This window comes from Pseudophryne corroboree, chromosome 4, assembly GCF_028390025.1.
Source record: "Pseudophryne corroboree isolate aPseCor3 chromosome 4, aPseCor3.hap2, whole genome shotgun sequence".
NCBI lineage: Eukaryota > Metazoa > Chordata > Amphibia > Anura > Myobatrachidae > Pseudophryne > Pseudophryne corroboree.
In genome coordinates, this window is record NC_086447.1 from 502,137,886 (window position 1) to 502,155,069 (window position 17,184).

At 45.0% G+C, this 17,184-nt stretch overlaps 1 protein-coding gene across 1 annotated transcript in view; it reads right to left on the bottom strand.

The window, feature by feature from the left end:
* Positions 1 to 17,184, bottom strand: part of FRK (fyn related Src family tyrosine kinase) — a 164,839-nt gene that overhangs the window by 47,259 nt on the left and 100,396 nt on the right. The window contains exons 4-5 of the mRNA XM_063917164.1: positions 3,837 to 4,005; positions 2,036 to 2,194 (exon numbers count right to left, since the gene is read on the bottom strand). Of these exons, the coding sequence (XP_063773234.1) occupies positions 2,036 to 2,194; positions 3,837 to 4,005 (328 nt within the window). The remainder of the gene's footprint in view (positions 1 to 2,035; positions 2,195 to 3,836; positions 4,006 to 17,184) is intronic.

Here is a 17,184-nt window from a genome sequence, read left to right on the forward strand (position 1 = left end):
AGCCGTCTTAACAGCAGTGTAGGCCCCTGGGCACAGCAATGCACTGGGCCCCCTACCCATCTTCCAGCAGTAGGGGTGGGGGTGCTATCAGCGGCAGCTTTGATGTCCCGCGGGCGGTAGGGGGCGTTCTATCTTCCGCTCAGCATGTAGGACCTGGAGCAGTCATTTCTGCTAATTACTCCTTTACTGCACAGATGGAACTAAACTGTAGAAGGGGGCATTGGGCTGAATGAAGAAGCCCTTGTACATGACTTCCAGGGTGGTAGGGGGTGTTTAATACATAGGGGAGGGGTGGATAATGGAGTGGGCTTAATATTTATCATTTTCCAGTGGGAGGGCAGCTTGCTTGACTGCAGATATCACAAGTTCCTGAAAATATATTTCTTAGCTTTGAATGGGATAAAAAACTAGAGAGTCCCACCTTTCAGAAGGTTCTGGGTACTTTGGGATCAGAGTTCAGGAGCCAGAGCAATTCACCAACGAAAATATAAAACTGCATACCAGGAGTGTGGATCTGAAGCAGGGACCAGCTGCTTGAAGGCTGATATCTCTGGTTCTGGGCATAGTAGAGACAAGCTGCCAGTGTCCACCAAAAGGGAAGAGTCACAGCTTTTGGTTTATATCTTCAGAAATATTCTAAGTCAGACAGAACCCGAGATATCAGGCTGGGAAGAGCAATTAACAGGCTTGGATGGGGACCACTGCTTTCAAGTCGGATATCTCCGGTTCCCCAAGGCCGATTTTCAAAAATCTGGTACCCCAGGAAAGAGGGGACCCTCAGCTATCCGCTGAGGGCCCTTATACTCCTGGGGCCCTTGGGCAAGAGCCCATTGAGCCCATACGAAAAGACGGCCCTGGTTGTCACCTCTGAAGCAGGCCCTTTGTTACAATGAAATTACTTATTTTTAAATATCCCTTTTGAGATATTCCTGTTTACATGTAGCTCACCTTACTGATTTCAGTCAGGCAGTGATACAGGGACCATATCAAATAATAAATCCAATATAGTGAAGTACTGCCTTACATGTTCTCTGTACAGTATTATATTACTGTTAATGATTTTTCTTAATATGCTTATGAAAAAGCTTTGAAGCTATTTAGAAGATTTGGGGGCGGGAGCGACATCACCATAAGTAAGTTACCCTTTTTTATTTATTCTTGCTAAGTGTGAAGTGTGGTGGTGTTTTGTTTTGTTTTTTTGTTTTTTTTACAATTGACAGCAGTGGTAGATGGGATAATTAGCATTTTCATACTATTAAATAACACATTCTCCATCCTCAGAACACACTTGGGCCTTCATTCCGAGTTGATCGCTCGCTAACTGCTTTTAGCAGCAGTGCAAACGCTAAGCCGCCACCCTCTGGGAGTGTATCTTAGCTTAGCAGAATAGCGACCGAAAGGATCGCAGACCGGGGTTAATTTTTTTTCAAGCAGTTTCAGAGTAGCTGCAGACCTACTCCTTCCTTGCGATCACTTCAGTCTGTTTAGTTCTTGTTTTGATGTCACAAACACGCCCTGCGTTCGGCCAGCCACTCCCCTGTTTCCCCAGGCATACCTGCGTTTTTACCTGACACGCCTGCGTTATTTAGCACACTCCCGGAAAACGGTCTGTTACCTCCCAGAAATGCCCCATTCCTGTCAATCACTCACCGATCAACAGAGCGACGGAAAAGAGTCGCTCGCCTTTGTGTAAAACTGCATAGTTTTTTGTGAAAGTACGTCGCGCGTGCGCACTGCGGCCCGTACGCATGCGCAGAAATGCCAATTTTTAGCCTGATCGCTGCGCTGTGAACAACGGCAGCTAGCGATCAACTCGGAATGAGGGCCTATGTTTCTCCACCATAGTTTGCTGTAGCGGCATGGATATTTGAAAATAAGGAAAGCTCGTCTGAAAAAAATCTTCTTTTACTCCACTGTTTGTAGGCTAAACCTTCATACATATTGGAAAAGCAGTAATAACCCCTTTTTCAGCATTTTCAATGGAAAGAAGGGTTACTACATTCTTAAATACAATAAATATGTTATTGCTGCTTACTTTGTAGATATGAATGCAGGCTTCCATGTCTCATAAGCTCTGTAATAATATATACTGGTTCTTCCAGACTGCACACTGCATATAGCTGGATAAGTTTTGGATGTCTGAGTTTCTTCATAAGTTGTGCCTCCCTTAAAAAGTCCTGTGGATTCATTGATCCTGAAAAGAAAAAAACACAGAGCTCATGCTATTAAGGATTGTTCTTATATACACAGCAACCATGTGGGAATAGCTAAAAATGACTTTCTGTTTCTGTAATCTGAAAGAAGAGTGTCACAAATCTTCCAAGTCATCAAAGGATATCAGTTCAGCTGTAGAAATGTGTAACTGGAGGAAGTCAAATGTGTTAGAGGAACAAGAGCCTTTAATGTCTCAGTAGTCTTTCACAACAAAAATAAAATCAAACAGAAAACTCAATAACATAATAAGAAAGAAAGCAAAGCCATTTTATCAAGTCATCTGGTTGTGCGGAAATAAAACATTACTGTTACTGCATATGAAGTCGGTGGTTTACCAAAGCCGTCCTTTAACGTTCCAGTTTACTGCTTGCCTGTCCAACTGGATAGATAATATAAAGCAATAGCTGATTTGACAGTAGAGATGCATCGAGCTACTGGCTTCAGTAACTAAGCCCATACATTTGTACCTGAGGAGGGGATAGGAAGGAGAAAGACCTTAGGTGGAGGACACCAAGAACTACAGTTGGGAGGAGGGTGGGCAACAGAGAGATGCAGTGGGAAAGGGAAAACCGGAAGGAGGGGGAGTATAGGGGGAGGATGGAATGAGGCAGGAAAGAGATGAGTAGGAGAAGCTTTTTATCTGTCTATCTATCTATCTATCTATCTATCTATCTCTCTATCTATCTATCTATCGGTCTAGCTATCTCAGGAGTAGGCAGAATACAGCCTGTGGGGACCTATGCCTGCCTGCCAGGTAAGTGGGTCTGGCCTATTATTGTCTCATTGCTCTCACACGCAAGAGGTGCAATAAATATATTTTCTTTATCATTTTCCAATCCAAGCTATAAAGAATGTAAACATGCTGTATGACCTCATTCTGATATTATTAAATTACTTTTACTGACCTGAAGAATTTATTTTAGAATTCTTATTATTCTTTTGTCCGGAAAAAACAGGTAGGGAAGAATCAATCAACATTTAACTCTAGAGTAAATCTGATACAAAATTAGCAGCACCACCACCATTCCAGGAGGCGAGCCACCAAATTGATATAGGGTCTAGAGGCACTGGACTATGAGGAAAGGCTTACTAGACTAGATATGTTTACACTCGAAAAGAGGCGGTTAAGAAGGGACATTATCAATATTTACAAATATATAAAAGGACAATACAAGGACCTTTCAGGTGATTTGTTTATTAAAAGAGCTCAGGACACGCGGACACCCTCTCAGACTAGGGGAAAGGAAATTTAATACCATATGAAGGAATGGGTTCTTCACAGTAAGGGCAGTAAGGTTTTGGAATTCTCTGCCAGAGAAGGTAGTAATGGTGGACTCAGTCAATAAGTTTAAACATGGATTAGATAAATTCCTAACTGAAAGTAATATCCAGTGGCACAGCATTTAAAGATAGTTTATATTAGATAAAGCATGAATTATGGTTGCTATTAGTCTAATAAACATAACTTCATCCGGGTCATTTAGTAAACTATGTTAGTCAGATTAGCGTTTGCATTATAGGTTGAACTCGATGGACATTTTGTCTTTTTCAACCTCATCAACTATGTTACTATTTTACATTAAAAACGATAGCATTTAATTCCACATTTTACAGCTACATACCTGTTTTTAAAGTTTTAATAGCCACTGATATAGTATTGTTCCACAGTCCTTCCCAAACTTCACCAAACTGACCCTGTCCCAACTTCTTCAAAAACTTCAGAGAGTTTCGGTCAATTTCCCAGTGATCTGCATATTGGTAACACAAATCCGGAGGCAAAGGAACTTCTGTCTGGTTTAAAGAAAAATAAATAAATAATAATTATCATCAATTAGTTGGATAGATGAACTTAGTTTAGTTACTGTAGCACAGAATTACTATGTTTTCTCACTTCCCAACATTCACACATGAAATATCAGGACAAAATAAACCCTGTAGTGTACTCATCCTTCCACTGTATTATATTCAGCCTCTGGTTTTTCCTCCATCCCATTTCTCACAAAAAGACACTGTCCCTGTCACAATCAGTTCCGACCTCACTAACATAGCTTTATGAATTCACCTACCAAATGTCCCAATTTTGATGGGGCAGTTCCAATTTAAGGAAACTATTCTGCAGTCCTACAATTAAATTAAGACTGGGAGGTATTTAGCCAGGTGCACGTAGTGGAGGTAGCTGCACTGTTTCTGGCATAAAAATGGCAGGCTATTACCTGTTAAACAGGGCTTCTTTACATTCAAGTGACCAAAAGTTGTCACCCACATCTTTCTTTTAGGCCACAAATAAGGTAAAAACGGGAACCTATTACCACTTGTCTTAATCATTTCTGTATATCCAGAAAAAAATACTGTAAACTGAGAATTTGTAATCGAAAAAAAGAGTATTCATTTAAGAAAACTACCACACATGGATACCCTAATTTATAACAACATACTTTATAATGCAGGGATGTGGAAGAACGAGACTACAGTATCCACGGGAAAAGTTAGATGCACTGCTGCATCTGCCCAGAAGATGGCACTTGTAGTTTATTTATGTAGAGTAATATCATCTTATAAGATGTAAAACATGGAAGTTTGTTCAAGAAACTATGTTGTAATTAGAGATGTGCAGTTTGGTTCTTTAGAAATCCTAACCGTACCGAGTGTAATCCGGAAAACCTTAAGAGATCCAAACTGAGTACCAGTTCGGCCCTTCCCATGGTTCAAAATTTGGATTTTTAATCTAAATGTCAGGTTTTGGATTGCAAAAATGACATCATTTTAGTTGTTTTTATCCATTTTCAAGAAATCCAAAATCCAAGATTCGGATTTTAAATCCGAATTCCGAACCAAAACACTTGATGGTTGTTTTATATTTAGCAAAATAGTTACATTTGCCATATATCTAGTCTACTGTATCTACCTCATTGCCTCTGATGCTCTAGGCTGCATAATGTCTGTTACCCCTTTGCTGATTTGTGCTACCTGTAATTACTTGTGCATACTGTTATTCCTACTTGAACAAGATCAAGCTTGCTGCAAGTGTGTGTGAAAACTGCAGGAAAACCATCCCCCTTTCTACCAACAGCGGGCACTAAAGAAAGCCTTGTGGTAAGACCTGATTCCAACTGAGTAGCATTACCTAACTGAAGCGTTTCACCACATACTCTTTAAAGAACATCCACACCTGATACTCTATCTATTCCACTTTGTAGTTGTCGGGTCAAAATGAATTATCTTATTAATTTTGTTGCCTTTATAGTAGGGATGAGCGGGTTCGGTTCCTCGGAATCCGAACCCGCCCGAACTTCATGTTTTTTTACACGGGTCCGAGGGACTCGGATCTTCCCGCCTTGCTCGGTTAACCCGAGCGCGCCCGAACGTCATCATCCCGCTGTCGGATTCTCGCGAGGCTCGGATTCTATCGCGAGACTCGGATTCTATATAAGGAGCCGCGCGTCGCCGCCATTTTCACACGTGCATTGAGATTCATAGGGAGAGGACGTGGCTGGCGTCCTCTCCGTTTATAGAGAAGAGAGTGAGACAGTAGAGAGAGACACAGTAGTAATTTTGGGGAGCATTAGGAGGAGTACTAGTTACTTGCTGAAGTGATAGTGTGACTGTATATTATCTGACTTGTGGGGGAGACACTGACAGTGGGGAGCAGTTAGAGTCTGAGAGCAGGACTCAGGAGTACATATAACGTACAGTGCACACTTTTGCTGCCAGAGTGCCACACTGCCATTGTGACCACACTGACCACCAGTATAATATATATTGTGATTGTCTGCTTAGGAGTACTACTTGCAAGTTGCTGATAGTGTGACCAGTGACCTGACCACCAGTCACCACCAGTTTAATATATATATATATATATATATATATATAATTGTATATAATATATATATAATATTGTATACCACCTACCCGTGGTTTTTTTTTTTCTTTCTTCTTTATACATACTACTATAGTAGCTTACTGTAGCAGTCTGCGGTGCTGCTCAGCTGACTGTGTCCAGCAGGTCCGTCATCAGTCATTACATAATAAATATATATACCTGTCCGGCTGCAGTACTAGTGATATTATATATATATATATATATATATATATATATTGATTTCATCTCATTATCATCCAGTCTATATTAGCAGCAGACACAGTACGGTAGTCCACGGCTGTAGCTACCTCTGTGTCGGCAGTCGCTCGTCCATCCATAATTGTATACCACCTACCCGTGTTTTTTTTTTTTTTCTTCTTTATACATACTACTATAGTAGCTTACTGTAGCAGTCTGCGGTGCTGCTGAGCTGACAGTGTCCAGCAGGTCCGTCATCAGTCATTACATAATAAATATATATACCTGTCCGGCTGCAGTACTAGTGATATTATATATATATATATATATATATATATTGATTTCATCTCATTATCATCCAATCTATATTAGCAGCAGACACAGTACGGTAGTCCACGGCTGTAGCTACCTCTGTGTCGGCAGTCGCTCGTCCATCCATAATTGTATACCACCTACCCGTGGTTTTTTTTTTTTCTTCTTTATACATACTACTATAGTAGCTTACTGTAGCAGTCTGCGGTGCTGCTGAGCTGACAGTGTCCAGCAGGTCCGTCATCAGTCATTACATAATAAATATATCTACCTGTCCGGCTGCAGTACTAGTGATATTATATATATATTGATTTCATCTCATTATCATCCAGTCTATATTAGCAGCAGACACAGTACGGTAGTCCACGGCTGTAGCTACCTCTGTGTCGGCAGTCGCTCGTCCATCCATAATTGTATACCACCTACCCGTGGTTTTTTTTTTTCTTTCTTCTTTATACATACTACTATAGTAGCTTACTGTAGCAGTCTGCGGTGCTGCTGAGCTGACAGTGTCCAGCAGGTCCGTCATCAGTCATTACATAATAAATATATATACCTGTCCGGCTGCAGTACTAGTGATATTATATATATATATATTGATTTCATCTCATTATCATCCAGTCTATATTAGCAGCAGACACAGTACGGTAGTCCACGGCTGTAGCTACCTCTGTGTCGACAGTCGCTCGTCCATCCATAATTGTATACCACCTACCCGTGTTTTTTTTTTCTTTCTTCTTTATACATACTACTATAGTAGCTTACTGTAGCAGTCTGCGGTGCTGCTGAGCTGACAGTGTCCAGCAGGTCCGTCATCAGTCATTACATAATAAATATATATACCTGTCCGGCTGCAGTACTAGTGATATTATATATATATATATTGATTTCATCTCATTATCATCCAGTCTATATTAGCAGCAGACACAGTACGGTAGTCCACGGCTGTAGCTACCTCTGTGTCGACAGTCGCTCGTCCATCCATAATTGTATACCACCAACCCGTGGTTTTTTTTTTCTTTCTTCTTTATACATACTACTATAGTAGCTTACTGTAGCAGTCTGCGGTGCTGCTGAGCTGACTGTGTCCAGCAGGTCCGTCATCAGTCATTACATAATAAATATATCTACCTGTCCGGCTGCAGTACTAGTGTGATATAATATATATTGATTTCATCTCATTATCATCCAGTCTATATTAGCAGCAGACACAGTACGGTAGTCCACGGCTGTAGCTACCTCTGTGTCGGCAGTCGCTCGTCCATCCATAATTGTATACCACCTACCCGTTGTTTTTTTTTTTTTCTTTCTTCTTTATACATACTACTATAGTAGCTTACTGTAGCAGTCTGCGGTGCTGCTGAGCTGACAGTGTCCAGCAGGTCCGTCATCAGTCATTACATAATAAATATATCTACCTGTCCGGCTGCAGTATTAGTGTAATATAATATATATTGATTTCATCTCATTATCATCCAGTCTATATTAGCAGCAGACACAGTACGGTAGTCCACGGCTGTAGCTACCTCTGTGTCGGCAGTCGCTCGTCCATCCATAAGTATACTAGTATCCATCCATCTCCATTGTTTACCTGAGGTGCCTTTTAGTTGTGCCTATTAAAATATGGAGAACAAAAATGTTGAGGTTCCAAAATTAGGGAAAGATCAAGATCCACTTCCACCTCGTGCTGAAGCTGCTGCCACTAGTCATGGCCGAGACGATGAAATGCCAGCAACATCGTCTGCCAAGGCCGATGCCCAATGTCATAGTACAGAGCATGTAAAATCCAAAACACCAAATATCAGTAAAAAAAGGACTCCAAAATCTAAAATAAAATTGTCGGAGGAGAAGCGTAAACTTGCCAATATGCCATTTACCACACGGAGTGGCAAGGAACGGCTGAGGCCCTGGCCTATGTTCATGGCTAGTGGTTCAGCTTCACATGAGGATGGAAGCACTCAGCCTCTCGCTAGAAAAATGAAAAGACTCAAGCTGGCAAAAGCACCGCAAAGAACTGTGCGTTCTTCGAAATCCCAAATCCACAAGGAGAGTCCAATTGTGTCGGTTGCGATGCCTGACCTTCCCAACACTGGACGTGAAGAGCATGCGCCTTCCACCATTTGCACGCCCCCTGCAAGTGCTGGAAGGAGCACCCGCAGTCCAGTTCCTGATAGTCAGATTGAAGATGTCAGTGTTGAAGTACACCAGGATGAGGAGGATATGGGTGTTGCTGGCGCTGGGGAGGAAATTGACAAGAAGGATTCTGATGGTGAGGTGGTTTGTTTAAGTCAGGCACCCGGGGAGACACCTGTTGTCCGTGGGAGGAATATGGCCGTTGACATGCCTGGTGAAAATACCAAAAAAATCAGCTCTTCGGTGTGGAAGTATTTCAACAGAAATGCGGACAACATTTGTCAAGCCGTGTGTTGCCTTTGTCAAGCTGTAATAAGTAGGGGTAAGGACGTTAACCACCTCGGAACATCCTCCCTTATACGTCACCTGCAGCGCATTCATAATAAGTCAGTGACAAGTTCAAAAACTTTGGGCGACAGCAGAAGCAGTCCACTGACCAGTAAATCCCTTCCTCTTGTAACCAAGCTCACGCAAACCACCCCACCAACTCCCTCAGTGTCAATTTCCTCCTTCCCCAGGAATGCCAATAGTCCTGCAGGCCATGTCACTGGCAATTCTGACGATTCCTCTCCTGCCTGGGATTCCTCTGATGCATCCTTGCGTGTAACGCCTACTGCTGCTGGCGCTGCTGTTGTTGCTGCTGGGAGTCGATGGTCATCCCAGAGGGGAAATCGTAAGACCACTTTTACTACTTCCACCAAGCAATTGACTGTCCAACAGTCCTTTGCGAGGAAGATGAAATATCACAGCAGTCATCCTGCTGCAAAGCGGATAACTGAGGCCTTGGCATCCTGGGTGGTGAGAAACGTGGTTCCGGTATCCATCATTACTGCAGAGCCAACTAGAGACTTGTTGGAGGTACTGTGTCCCCGGTACCAAATACCATCTAGGTTCCATTTCTCTAGGCAGGCGATACCGAAAATGTACACAGACCTCAGAAAAAGAGTCACCAGTGTCCTAAAAAATGCAGCTGTACCCAATGTCCACTTAACCACGGACATGTGGACAAGTGGAGCAGGGCAGGGTCAGGACTATATGACTGTGACAGCCCACTGGGTAGATGTATGGACTCCCGCCGCAAGAACAGCAGCGGCGGCACCAGTAGCAGCATCTCGCAAACGCCAACTCTTTCCTAGGCAGGCTACGCTTTGTATCACCGGTTTCCAGAATACGCACACAGCTGAAAACCTCTTACGGCAACTGAGGAAGATCATCGCGGAATGGCTTACCCCAATTGGACTCTCCTGTGGATTTGTGGCATCGGACAACGCCAGCAATATTGTGTGTGCATTAAATATGGGCAAATTCCAGCACGTCCCATGTTTTGCACATACCTTGAATTTGGTGGTGCAGAATTTTTTAAAAAATGACAGGGGCGTGCAAGAGATGCTGTCGGTGGCCAGAAGAATTGCGGGACACTTTCGGCGTACAGGCACCACGTACAGAAGACTGGAGCAACACCAAAAACGCCTGAACCTGCCCTGCCATCATCTGAAGCAAGAAGTGGTAACGAGGTGGAATTCAACCCTATAAATGCTTCAGAGGTTGGAGGAGCAGCAAAAGGCCATTCAAGCCTATACAATTCAGCACGATATAGGAGGTGGAATGCACCTGTCTCAAGCGCAGTGGAGAATGATTTCAACGTTGTGCAAGGTTCTGCTGCCCTTTGAACTTGCCACACGTGAAGTCAGTTCAGACAGTGCCAGCCTGAGTCAGGTCATTCCCCTCATCAGGCTTTTGCAGAAGAAGCTGGAGACATTGAAGGAGGAGCTAACACGGAGCGATTCCGCTAGGCATGTGGGACTTGTGGATGGAGCCCTTAATTCGCTTAACAAGGATTCACGGGTGGTCAATCTGTTGAAATCAGAGCACTACATTTTGGCCACCGTGCTCGATCCTAGATTTAAAACCTGCCTTGGATCTCTCTTTCCGGCAGACACAAGTCTGCTGGGGTTCAAAGACCTGCTGGTGAGAAAATTGTCAAGTCAAGCGGAACGCGACCTGTCAACATCTCCTCCTTCACATTCTCCCGCAACTGGGGGTGCGAGGAAAAGGCTCAGAATTCCGAGCCCACCCGCTGGCGGTGATGCAGGGCAGTCTGGAGCGACTGCTGATGCTGACATCTGGTCCGGACTGAAGGACCTGTCAACGATTACGGACATGTCGTCTACTGTCACTGCATATGATTCTCTCCCCATTGAAAGAATGGTGGAGGATTATATGAGTGACCGCATCCAAGTAGGCACGTCACATAGTCCGTACTTATACTGGCAGGAAAAAGAGGCAATTTGGAGGCCCTTGCACAAACTGGCTTTATTCTACCTAAGTTGCCCTCCCACAAGTGTGTACTCCGAAAGAGTGTTTAGTGCCGCCGCTCACCTTGTCAGCAATCGGCGTACGAGGTTACTTCCAGAAAATGTGGAGAAGATGATGTTCATTAAAATGAATTATAATCAATTCCTCCGTGGAGACATTGACCAGCAGCAATTGCCTCCACAAAGTACACAGGGAGCTGAGATGGTGGATTCCAGTGGGGACGAATTGATAATCTGTGAGGAGGGGGATGTACACGGTGATATATCGGAGGATGATGATGAGGTGGACATCTTGCCTCTGTAGAGCCAGTTTGTGCAAGGAGAGATTAATTGCTTCTTTTTTGGTGGGGGTCCAAACCAACCCGTCATTTCAGTCACAGTCGTGTGGCAGACCCTGTCACTGAAATGATGGGTTGGTTAAAGTGTGCATGTCCTGTTTATACAACATAAGGGTGGGTGGGAGGGCCCAAGGACAATTCCATCTTGCACCTCTTTTTTCTTTAATTTTTCTTTGCATCATGTGCTGTTTGGGGAGTGTTTTTTGGAAGGGCCATCCTGCGTGACACTGCAGTGACACTCCTAGATGGGCCAGGTGTTTGTGTCGGCCACTAGGGTCGCTTATCTTACTCACACAGCTACCTCATTGCGCCTCTTTTTTTCTTTGCGTCATGTGCTGTTTGGGGAGTGTTTTTTGGAAGGGCCATCATGCGTGACACTGCAGTGCCACTCCTAGATGGGCCCGGTGTTTGTGTCGGCCACTAGGGTCGCTTATCTTACTCACACAGCTACCTCATTGCGCCTCTTTTTTTCTTTGCGTCATGTGCTGTTTGGGGAGTGTTTTTTGGAAGGGCCATCCTGCGTGACACTGCAGTGCCACTCCTAGATGGGCCCGGTGTTTGTGTCGGCCACTAGGGTCGCTTATCTTACTCACACAGCTACCTCATTGCGCCTCTTTTTTTCTTTGCGTCATGTGCTGTTTGGGGAGTGTTTTTTGGAAGGGCCATCCTGCGTGACACTGCAGTGCCACTCCTAGATGGGCCCGGTGTTTGTGTCGGCCACTAGGGTCGCTTATCTTACTCACACAGCTACCTCATTGCGCCTCTTTTTTTCTTTGCGTCATGTGCTGTTTGGGGAGTGTTTTTTGGAAGGGCCATCCTGCGTGACACTGCAGTGCCACTCCTAGATGGGCCCGGTGTTTTTGTCGGCCACTAGGGTCGCTTAGCTTACTCACACAGCTACCTCATTGCGCCTCTTTTTTTCTTTGCGTCATGTGCTGTTTGGGGAGTGTTTTTTGGAAGGGCCATCCTGCGTGACACTGCAGTGCCACTCCTAGATGGGCCCGGTGTTTGTGTCGGCCACTAGGGTCGCTTATCTTACTCACACAGCTACCTCGGTGCAAATTTTAGGACTAAAAATAATATTGTGTGGTGTGAGGTATTCAGAATAGACTGAAAATGAGTGGAAATTATGGTTTTTGAGGTTAATAATACTTTGGGATCAAAATGACCCCCAAATTCTATGATTTAAGCTGTTTTTTAGGGTTTTTTGAAAAAAACACCCGAATCCAAAACACACCCGAATCCGACAAAAAAAATTCGGTGAGGTTTTGCCAAAACGCGGTCGAACCCAAAACACGGCCGCGGAACCGAACCCAAAACCAAAACACAAAACCCGAAAAATTTCAAGTGCACATCTCTACTTTATAGTTAATTTTTTTACATTTATAGATTTTTCTAGATATTTTTTTTAGAGATGTGCACTTGAAATTTTTAGGGTTTTGTGTTTTGGTTTTGGATTCGGTTCCGCGGCCGTGTTTTGGGTTCGACCGCGTTTTGGCAAAACCTCACCGAATTTTTTTTGTCGGATTCGGGTGTGTTTTGGATTCGGGTGTTTTTTTCAAAAAACAGTAAAAAATAGCTTAAATTATAGAATTTGGGGGTCATTTTGATCCCAAAGTATTATTAACCTCAAAAACCATAATTTCCACTCATTTTCAGTCTATTCTGAACACCTCACACCTCACAATATTATTTTTAGTCCTAAAATTTGCACTGAGGTCGCTGGATGACTAAGCTAAGCGACCCTAGTGGCCGACACAAACACCTGGCCCATCTAGGAGTGGCACTGCAATGTCACGCAGGATGGCCCTTCCAAAAAACACTCCCCAAACAGCACATGACGCAAAGAAAAAAAGAGGCGCAATGAGGTAGCTGTGTGAGTAAGCTAAGCGACCCTAGTGGCCGACACAAACACCTGGCCCATCTAGGAGTGGCACTGCAGTGTCACGCAGGATGGCCCTTCCAAAAAACACTCCCCAAACAGCACATGACGCAAAGAAAAAAAGAGGCGCAATGAGGTAGCTGTGTGAGTAAGCTAAGCGACCCTGGTGGCCGACACAAACACCTGGCCCATCTAGGAGTGGCACTGCAGTGTCACGCAGGATGGCCCTTCCAAAAAACACTCCCCAAACAGCACATGACGCAAAGAAAAAAAGAGGCGCAATGAGGTAGCTGTGTGAGTAAGATAAGCGACCCTAGTGGCCGACACAAACACCTGGCCCATCTAGGAGTGGCACTGCAGTGTCACGCAGGATGGCCCTTCCAAAAAACACTCCCCAAACAGCACATGACGCAAAGAAAAAAAGAGGCGCAATGAGGTAGCTGTGTGAGTAAGATAAGCGACCCTAGTGGCCGACACAAACACCTGGCCCATCTAGGAGTGGCACTGCAGTGTCACGCAGGATGGCCCTTCCAAAAAACACTCCCCAAACAGCACATGACGCAAAGAAAAAAAGAGGTGCAATGAGGTAGCTGTGAGAGTAAGCTAAGCGACCCTAGTGGCCGACACAAACACCTGGCCCATCTAGGAGTGGCACTGCAGTGTCACGCAGGATGGCCCTTCCAAAAAACACTCCCCAAACAGCACATGACGCAAAGAAAAATTAAAGAAAAAAGAGGTGCAAGATGGAATTGTCCTTGGGCCCTCCCACCCACCCTTATGTTGTATAAACAGGACATGCACACTTTAACCAACCCATCATTTCAGTGACAGGGTCTGCCACACGACTGTGACTGAAATGACGGGTTGGTTTGGACCCCCACCAAAAAAGAAGCAATTAATCTCTCCTTGCACAAACTGGCTCTACAGAGGCAAGATGTCCACTTCATCATCATCCTCCGATATATCACCGTGTACATCCCCCTCCTCACAGATTATCAATTCGTCCCCACTGGAATCCACCATTTCAGCTCCCTGTGTACTTTGTGGAGGCAATTGCTGCTGGTCAATGTCTCCACGGAGGAATTGATTATAATTCATTTTAATGAACATCATCTTCTCCACATTTTCTGGAAGTAACCTCGTACGCCGATTGCTGACAAGGTGAGCGGCGGCACTAAACACTCTTTCGGAGTACACACTTGTGGGAGGGCAACTTAGGTAGAATAAAGCCAGTTTGTGCAAGGGCCTCCAAATTGCCTCTTTTTCCTGCCAGTATAAGTACGGACTGTCTGACGTGCCTACTTGGATGCGGTCACTCATATAATCCTCCACCATTCTTTCAATGGGGAGAGAATCATATGCAGTGACAGTAGACGACATGTCCGTAATCGTTGTCAGGTCCTTCAGTCCGGACCAGATGTCAGCATCAGCAGTCGCTCCAGACTGCCCTGCATCACCGCCAGCGGGTGGGCTCGGAATTCTGAGCCTTTTCCTCGCACCCCCAGTTGCGGGAGAATGTGAAGGAGGAGATGTTGACAGGTCGCGTTCCGCTTGACTTGACAATTTTCTCACCAGCAGGTCTTTGAACCCCAGCAGACTTGTGTGTGCCGGAAAGAGAGATCCAAGGTAGGTTTTAAATCTAGGATCGAGCACGGTCGCCAAAATGTAGTGCTCTGATTTCAACAGATTGACCACCCGTGAATCCTTGTTAAGCGAATTAAGGGCTCCATCCACAAGTCCCACATGCCTAGCGGAATCGCTCTGTGTTAGCTCCTCCTTCAATGTCTCCAGCTTCTTCTGCAAAAGCCTGATGAGGGGAATGACCTGACTCAGGCTGGCAGTGTCTGAACTGACTTCACGTGTGGCAAGTTCAAAAGGTTGCAGAACCTTGCACAACATTGAAATCATTCTCCACTGCGCTTGAGACAGGTGCATTCCACCTCCTATATCGTGCTCAATTGTATAGGCTTGAATGGCCTTTTGCTGCTCCTCCAACCTCTGAAGCATATATAGGGTTGAATTCCACCTCGTTACCACTTCTTGCTTCAGATGATGGCAGGGCAGGTTCAGGCGTTTTTGGTGGTGCTCCAGTCTTCTGTACGTGGTGCCTGTACGCCGAAAGTGTCCCGCAATTCTTCTGGCCACCGACAGCATCTCTTGCACGCCCCTCTCGTTTTTTAAATAATTCTGCACCACCAAATTCAAGGTATGTGCAAAACATGGGACGTGCTGGAATTTGCCCATATTTAATGCACACACAATATTGCTGGCGTTGTCCGATGCCACAAATCCACAGGAGAGTCCAATTGGGGTAAGCCATTCCGCGATGATCTTCCTCAGTTGCCGTAAGAGGTTTTCAGCTGTGTGCGTATTCTGGAAACCAGTGATACAAAGCGTAGCCTGCCTAGGAAAGAGTTGGCGTTTGCGAGATGCTGCTACTGGTGCCGCCGCTGCTGTTCTTGCGGCGGGAGTCCATACATCTACCCAGTGGGCTGTCACAGTCATATAGTCCTGACCCTGCCCTGCTCCACTTGTCCACATGTCCGTGGTTAAGTGGACATTGGGTACAACTGCATTTTTTAGGACACTGGTGAGTCTTTTTCTGACGTCCGTGTACATTCTCGGTATCGCCTGCCTAGAGAAGTGGAATCTAGATGGTATTTGGTAACGGGGGCACACTACCTCAAGAAATTGTCTAGTTCCCTGTGAACTAACGGCGGATACCGGACGCACGTCAAACACCAACATAGTTGTCAAGGCCTCAGTTATCCGCTTTGCAACAGGATGACTGCTGTGATATTTCATCTTCCTCGCAAAGGACTGTTGGACAGTCAATTGCTTGGTGGAAGTAGTAAAAGTGGGCTTACGACTTCCCCTCTGGGATGACCATCGACTCCCAGCAGCAACAACAGCAGCGCCAGCAGCAGTAGGCGTTACACGCAAGGATGCATCGGAGGAATCCCAGGCAGGAGAGGAATCGTCAGAATTGCCAGTGACATGGCCTGCAGGACTATTGGCATTCCTGGGGAAGGAGGAAATTGACACTGAGGGAGTTGGTGGGGTGGTTTGCGTGAGCTTGGTTACAAGAGGAAGGGATTTACTGGTCAGTGGACTGCTTCCGCTGTCGCCCAAAGTTTTTGAACTTGTCACTGACTTATTATGAATGCGCTGCAGGTGACGTATAAGGGAGGATGTTCCGAGGTGGTTAACGTCCTTACCCCTACTTATTACAGCTTGACAAAGGCAACACACGGCTTGACAAATGTTGTCCGCATTTCTGTTGAAATACTTCCACACCGAAGAGCTGATTTTTTGGTATTTTCACCAGGCATGTCAATGGCCATATTCCTCCCACGGACAACAGGTGTCTCCCCGGGTGCCTGACTTAAACAAACCACCTCACCATCAGAATCCTCCTTGTCAATTTCCTCCCCAGCGCCAGCAACACCCATATCCTCCTCATCCTGGTGTACTTCAACACTGACATCTTCAATCTGACTATCAGGAACTGGACTGCGGGTGCTCCTTCCAGCACTTGCAGGGGGCGTGCAAATGGTGGAAGGCGCATGCTCTTCACGTCCAGTGTTGGGAAGGTCAGGCATCGCAACCGACACAATTGGACTCTCCTTGTGGATTTGGGATTTCGAAGAACGCACAGTTCTTTGCTGTGCTTTTGCCAGCTTGAGTCTTTTCATTTTTCTAGCGAGAGGCTGAGTGCTTCCATCCTCATGTGAAGCTGAACCACTAGCCATGAACATAGGCCAGGGCCTCAGCCGTTCTTTGCCACTCCGTGTGGTAAATGGCATATTGGCAAGTTTACGCTTCTCCTCCGACAATTTTATTTTAGATTTTTGAGTCCTTTTTTTACTGATATTTGGTGTTTTGGATTTTACATGCTCTGTACTATGACATTGGGCATCGGCCTTGGCAGAC